General features: G+C 33.5%; 1 protein-coding gene across 1 annotated transcript; it reads right to left on the bottom strand.

Annotated features, from left to right (window-relative positions):
• Positions 1–37: 37 nt before the first annotated feature.
• On the bottom strand, positions 38–7,452 carry LOC116849711 (structural maintenance of chromosomes protein 1A). Its single transcript, XM_032827125.1, has 20 exons — positions 7,226–7,452; positions 6,674–6,794; positions 6,487–6,586; positions 6,225–6,403; positions 6,012–6,150; positions 5,417–5,881; positions 4,887–5,315; positions 4,601–4,812; positions 4,338–4,506; positions 4,144–4,266; positions 3,682–3,813; positions 3,544–3,609; positions 3,302–3,459; positions 3,118–3,215; positions 2,436–2,740; positions 2,091–2,366; positions 1,827–2,006; positions 1,429–1,607; positions 321–498; positions 38–247 (listed from the first exon to the last, which is right to left on the bottom strand). Exons 1-20 carry the CDS (start codon positions 7,335–7,337, stop codon positions 176–178), a joined length of 3,693 nt encoding a protein of 1,230 aa, XP_032683016.1. The 5' UTR covers positions 7,338–7,452; the 3' UTR covers positions 38–175.
• Between the last annotated feature and the right edge of the window lie 53 nt (positions 7,453–7,505).

Below are 7,505 nucleotides of genomic sequence, written 5' to 3'. Positions count from 1 at the left end.
TATATATATATATATATATATATATATATATATATATATATATATATAATATATTAATATTTTAATCATTAACGCACAATCTTTTACCTTTTCTTCAAAAGGCAATTAAAAAATAATGCTTTGCAATAATGTAAAAAAAAAAAGAAAATTAGAAATCATTGTAAATAATAAACTTTTACGAGTTAATATGCGTAGGATATGTAGTTAAGTCGAGCGTTAACACTTTGCTCTCCAAACACTCGCCCACCTGAAATTTACATAAGACATAAGGCACGGAACGCGACATAATAATAAGATTTAAAATGGAATAATTTACTTACGTCCGGGCAGATTCCAATAAGCGCATCAGCATGCGAATAAAATTCCTCTTTCAACGATATCACAATTGTTTGCAGCGAACTCGTCTTGTCACGGATGTAGCTCGCAACTTTTCCTATGTTTGTGTTATCGAGAGCCGCATCAATTTCATCCAAGACGAAGAACGGTGCAGGCTGAAAACTGAAAAAATGAAAGCAGCGAGTTAATTATTTGTAATATTCCAATTATACTTCGTGTATCTGGGTGTAATAATATTGTTCGATATACGCTCAGTTATCAGATTCTTCTGCGATATTTAAGAATCTAATTTACGTAATTAATAACATACTTCAATTAAACAGAAATTATAGAAAGCTCCTTTTTAGACTAACTAACAGTAAGATTTGAAGAGGCAAATAAGGAGCAAGCACGGATGTCTTAGTGTTATTAAATACTAATATTACTTTTATATAATCTTAATATGATAATGGGAGGATAATTATGTCCAGCATGTCAAACGCACGTATCGAAATTTTTCTTCAATTAATGTACGCGGCGAATCTACCTTTCATACTTAGACCGGTCCTTGAGTCCCAATTTTATATATATATATTTAAAATTCCCAAAACCATTAAACCGATGACTCAAATAGATTCATTATATATGTTGCGAAAAAATGTTTCCCGCCCGGAAAGTAGGGAGGTTCCAGGTTCGGGTCCTGGCGGAGGCAGTTTTTTCGCAACATATATAATGAATCTATTTGAGTCAACGGTTTAATGGGTTTTGAGAATTTTAAATATATATATATATAAAATTGGGACTCAAGGATCGGTCTAAGTATGAAAGGTAGATTCGCCGCGTACGTTAATCGAAAAAAAATTTCGATACGTGCGTTTGACATGCTGGACATAATTATCCTCCCACTATCATATTAATATTATATAAAAGTAATATTAGTATTTAAGCACTAAGACATCCGTGTTTGCTCCTTATTTGCCTCTTCAAATCTTACTGATACTTCAATTACTTAATGAAAGAACAAAAGTTCAATCATATGTTACATTTTTTATATATGATCAAGAGTGAACCGATTGATATTAATGCGTTCGATTGTATACAATATATATTAACCTGTGAATCGCAAATAACAAAGCTAACGCAGCGACAGTCTTTTCTCCACCGGACAGGTTGGACATAGGTTGAAACCGTTTGCCTGGAGCCACGCAGTTATAATTGATACCGTCTAAATATGGTTCTTCCGGATTTTCTGGTCCAAGGAATGCCTGAGCGGACTGATTTTTCGCTAGACTCTGAAACAATCATAAAATATATATAAAAACAAAATATATTTAAATATATTAACATAAATTATGCTTATTGGAAAAAATAAGTTTTATGATTTAAATATAAATCATTTAAATCTAAGAAAATGTCTAGACTCTAAGATATGCACACAATCAGATTCTATAATATAATATTTATCTATAAAAATATATAAATGCTTTTATACAATGTATTAATCTATAAACCTTATAAATTGGGTCGATTTCGTTCGCCACATGTTCGAAACATGTCATGAATCTATCATGTCGTTCTTTCTTCACTTTCTCGAATTGCGTCTTCGCTTTCTTCGCCTTCTTACGTGACTGCTCGAATTCTTCATTGGTTTCTTGTAACTTTTCTTTCGCCAAATATAATTTTTGGATTGCCTAAAATAATATTTACATATTTGTAAACTTTTTTCAGTATTTATCAATGTATATTATGTCGCGTTTAATATATGAGTTGCAAACCTTCATATTTGGAGCTTGAATACGCTGTATTGTATTTTGCAGATCGTTGATTATTTTCGTTAGCTTATCGGTTGTCTTCTTGATATCTTCTTCGTCCACATCCTTTAAATTTTCGGGTAGAAACGCGTAGTCTATAGTAATTCTGCTCTCGCGTTCATACTGTTGCTGTGTACTCACTGACGACGTGTCATTTGTGTCATTGATATTCGCTGAACTCGTTTCACCCGCTATATCTTCCATATTCCCATGCAACATAGGAATCGCAATGTCTTCCATCTAAATATTAATACACATTTATAATAATTAAACTTAACACGTATAAGACACATATAAGACTAGACGAACCTTGCATTGCATCAAAATTGCATGCCGCTCGGCCTTCTTCTGCTCGATCTTCGTTTCAATCGCGTTAAGCTGCTTCTGAGCTGCCTGGATGTCTTTCGCGATAGTGCCCACTTCACGTCTAGCTTTACCAATCTCGTCTTCTTTCTGATCGACTTCCATTTTTTTAGCATTGCGTGCAGACTTTAACTGCTCCATTTGCGTCTCGTCGTGGTCAATTTCAGCTTTTTGATTAGATTCGGTTTGCCTTGCGGACTCCAGCTTATCCTCTGCATCTTGAACTGCTCGTTCCCACCGCAAAACGTTACCTGCATCACACATACATAATATTAAATTCTGTATAAAAATATGTAGTATAGATAAAATAACAAACCAAAAAAATACGTTGTAAAGTATAAGGACAAAGTATGATTTATAATATAAAGTTAATAATATAATATATTAAATTCTTACTACTAACTTTTAATATCATTTTTAATATTAATATCAAAATTTTAATACCATAACTTGAGTTTATAATATCATCAGCCAAATTACAAAATTTTAATTTTATAGGAGACTTTTCAAATGATGCAGAATATCGAGACAAGTCCAACGAAATGAATATCTCAATTTTGTCAATAATTTGAGTTACAAAGTTTTCTAATTTGGCCAATAATATGAAGTATGTATTTGTTCAACATACTTTCTGTGTCGCGTTGTTTTTCGAAATCTAATTGATTGTAGATGCGGTTGCATTGATTGTCAAACTCCATTCTCTTCTTTGCTCTCTCTTGTTGCGATCTAGAATGATATACTCAAATAGAGATGCTAAATTCAAGACAATGTAACAATTATCTAATAATTTAACTTCATTTCCGTACTCTTACCTTAACTCTCTTTCTTCATATTGACGAATATTAGAAACGCCTATCTGTTCACAAAAACTGGCAAATACATCATCCTCAACGTTGTTCATCTTTTCTTTAATGTTCTGAATCTCTTGATCTCTTTCAGTCATAGTTTTCTCAATAGCAGCTATCGCAGGCTATAAATAAAAATGTATTGATCTTTACCTCTAATATGAGTAAATGTATATGTATATATAAATATGAAATATTTCAAAACTTACACCAAACATGTTCAGGTCATTTTGCAGACTATCTAACTCTACTTCAAGATCCGTAATTTGCTTTTGCTATAAAAAGAATCGCATTATTGCAACATTATTCAGATAATGATAACGTACATACAAACGTATAATATTTACTGTCGCAGATAAATCGCTTTTGTTGTATTTTAAACGAGTCTCTAGACCACGTATTTGGGACTCGACCGTATTCAATTCAGATTCCTTGCGCGATTTTTTTAAAGATTCCCTCAGTTCTTCTGTTAATTTCTCCTATAAAATAAAATTCAAACGATATACATTTGACCTATTTAAAATGTGCAAGTCTTGATAAATACTGTTGATTAATAATCATATAATAAAGTATGAAGATATGACTTCGTATTATTTATTTGAGACATTTTTAAAAAAATGTGGCCTCTGTGTGCGAGTAAGCGTGTCCTGCGTGAGCAAACTCGCACACAAATCACACTTTTTAAAGTCTCTTAAATATTTTTCCAAATGGATAATACAATTGTATAATATAATACAATAATGAATAATGCAAAGTAACTTTTGAGTGTGTTTTATTGTACGATTATTAATGGACACTCTGTACATTACCTTTTGCGCTTTTAATTGTGACATTTGTTTCTCGTCCCATCTTTTCGCCTTCTTTGCAAGATCCAAGCTGCCACCAGATATTATACCAGCTTTTTGATAGAATGTACCATCCAACGCAACGCACTGCAAAAACATTGAATATATGTTTTGCATGATTAACCTTTTCTTCAATCGAGGATCATACGTATACTTACATCGTATCTAGCTTTTTTGTCCATTTCGTATGCTACTTTATTCGCATCTTCCGGTGTCTCGCATACCAGAGCATTGTTAGTAGCAAATAACACCGCTCTGTCGATGTCCTTAGGAGAGAAATGTAATACATCATACAATAATTTCACATTCTTAGGTTCTTGTATATTGCTGAAAAAAAACAATACAAAATATATAAAATGAAAAGATATTAGCGAAGCGAATATTAACGAAGATATGACATGTAAATGTCTCATTTACTTACCGAAGACGTTCTTTTAATGGCTTAGCTTGTATGTAATCGAGCGGAAGAAATGTCTCCGGCTCCAGATATTGTTCTTTCAGATACTGGATACATTGTCTGGCTGTCTTCTCAGTATCCACTACGATTGCTTCCATATATTTGCCGAGTACTTTCGTGATCGCAACATTGTATCTTTTGTGTATCGGTTCGCACATGTTGTACATGCGATCATACTGGAAAAACGCAAATCATTAACTTGATTTTGACTTAATTTCGAGAAAACGAACTAAAAAATGTGACAACATACCACACCGGGGAATAAACGCTTAAAATTCTCCACGATTTCCGTCTTCTTCTTCGTCCTGGATACTTCATGCTTGTCAACCTTGGCATCGCCCAGTTGCTCCGAGATGCTTTCTAATTCCCTCTGCAAATTCTGAACCTTATCCTTCGACGTGCCCACGTCAGACTGTAGATCAGCCCTGAGTTTCTTCTGGTCCTCCAGTGCCGCTTCAGATGTTCTTATGTGTTCCTCCAATTTCTCCACTCGCTTGAGCGCCTCATCCCGCATATGGCCTTTCTGTTTATGCTTATTCTCTATTTCAGTCTTTTTCCTACCCTCGTTGTCGAGTCTATCTTGATCAGACTTCTGTTCACGATTAATCGAGTCGAGCATTTGAAGATACCTGGCTGATTGTTTGCCGGCTTCTTCTTTCAAACGATTATATTCTCGCACCTAAAGTAATTTTATCAGATCAAATATGTTTAATTAGCGATAACCAAATCTTATAAATTACACTTTGACAATAATTAAATGCACAAATCGCGTTTACGTACCTGTTCGTCTTCCAATTGAACATCTCTTCCTTGCAACTGCGACTGTCCCGCTATACTCGCTTCGTAAGCTGCTTTAGCTTCCTCCACCTGCCGTAATTCCTCTTGCAGCTCATGTATATCTTTCTTGTGAGCCTCATCTGCAACACGCGCCTGAGCCAAGGATTTGCGCGCTGCTTCTACTTTTTTCTGCATGTGTGCGACTCGTTCTTTGGCCTTGATAAATGTCGGTCTTTTTTTTGTAATTTCCACTTCCACTTCTCTGATGTCTTGTTCTATCTTAGCAAGATCTCTGCCCAATTTACTGGCATCCTTCTTCTTGTCTTTCAACAATTCCTCCGCTTTCTCTTTCCTTTTCTCGACTTTCTCAATTTCATGCTGTTTTTTCTTTTGAGAAACCTCATAATTTTCAATACTTTTCTCATTATGAAACAATCGAAACAATTGCAACTCAACTTGCTTTTCTACCTGTAATCAACAGGTAAAGTTGTGGTCAATTATGTGAATACATTATCATAATATAATTCACAGTACATAAAGCTAATTCCTTATTAAATACATAAAATATTCAATATTATATCAAAATGTATCAACATACATATTCTTCCTTAAGACGTTGATACTTTTCAGCTTCTTCTTTTTCCAATTTTGCTTCTTTTCTCTCAGCAGCAATTCCTTTCTTCTTCTGATAGGAAAATTGAGTTTCTTCTTCAGCTTTCAACATTTCTGTTCTCAACCTGAAATGTCATTTTTATAATTTACAGATATAGTAATGAATATGATTCAATGTCAATGCTATATGAATACTTACCTTTCATATTCTGCCTTTAATGCACCAGAATTACTAATTTCTTCAAAGAGAGCAGTACGTTCTTTAGGATTCTTCATAGCTATGGATTCCACTGCACCTTGAAATACCAAGAAGTTTTTTGCTTTTACATTGATACCAAGCTGCTCCAATTCATTCAGATACACTTGACTGGTGACAACCTTTAGTGATAAAAATATTTGTAAACATTCAATTATGCATATATATTTAAAAGAAAAAAATGAAATAAAATTACAAGACTTACATCACTATTTATCCTATGTTCTGAAGAAGAACCTAGTACAGAACGCATAAAGCTTTTCTCAGATCCATCTTCTAATTCAAATACTGCTGTTACAGAAGCACTATAATCAACAAAAAATTTATATATAAATTATAGTAATTCCAGGTAATTTAAATTAACATCACTATATAATATGCAGAAATTATACCTTCGTGCCACCGGCATTCCAATGGATGCACCATGAATAAGTTCGCTGAATCTCTTTACTCGTAAGCTGCTAGTTTTCTCACCCATAACAAAACTAATGGCATCCATAAAATTTGATTTTCCTGTAGAATAAAATGCAAACTATTAGCATCATGATAATGCAGAATAAACCAACATATTTTAGTGCAAAAGATTGTTGTTAGCAACAACTTAAAGAGTACAGATATAAGTGTATATAGATGCATATAAAATGCTATTGATGAAGAGTTCTTTCATCTGTTCTTAAATTTGACATCAAAATCGTGGTTATGAATATTTTTTTTCAATGGTATTGCATTAAATATTTCATGTATCTATATGCTGAAGAATCTGAACTAAAATCGAAACGTTTGTTTTCGTAAGCAGTTTTCCTGCATACATCGCTTTTGTTTTGCTATATCACGTATTTATACTCGCATTTTAAGTTGTTATCACTCCATTTTCAGTTTTTAATTGTATCTTTGAAAACTTTTAATATTACTTATTATTGTTGATACACAGAATGATAACCTACCAGATCCATTGGGGCCGACCACCGCCGTAAAAGATTTCAGCGGACCAATAATAAGTTTCCCTTTGTAAGACTTAAAGTTGTCGACTTCAATATGCTTTAGAAATGCTGGCATTTTCGCAAATAGTTAAATAAATTACGTGAAATAAGAAAGTAGCGTAATTGGCGCCACAAAATCTCTAACACAAGCAAACATCGCCATTCAACTGTCGCCCTTGGAGCAATAACCAACAAAAAGGGGAAGTGAAAATCCCGTTAGAAACATGAAACCGCGACAGCACTG

Source organism: Odontomachus brunneus, unplaced genomic scaffold (genome assembly GCF_010583005.1).
Source record: "Odontomachus brunneus isolate Ranch 3 - 2012 unplaced genomic scaffold, Obru_v1 Obru_scaffold_005, whole genome shotgun sequence".
In the NCBI taxonomy this organism is placed as follows: Eukaryota; Metazoa; Arthropoda; class Insecta; order Hymenoptera; family Formicidae; genus Odontomachus; species Odontomachus brunneus.
The sequence above is the reverse complement of the archived record's forward strand: the minus strand, read 5'-3'. Positions and strand labels throughout refer to the sequence as shown.

What these genes read in the sequence shown, in the direction of transcription:
- LOC116849711 (XM_032827125.1), bottom strand. Translation starts at nt 7,337, where the DNA reads ATGCCAGCATTTCTAAAGCATATTGAAGTCGACAACTTTAAGTCTTAC. An exon ending in GGAATGCCGGTGGCACGAAG is followed by an intron (nt 6,587 to 6,673) that starts GTATAATTTCTG and finishes TGTTGATTATAG; the next exon opens with TGCTTCTGTAACAGCAGTAT. An exon ending in CAATTTTGATGCAATGCAAG is followed by an intron (nt 2,367 to 2,435) that starts GTTCGTCTAGTC and finishes ATTAATATTTAG; the next exon opens with ATGGAAGACATTGCGATTCC.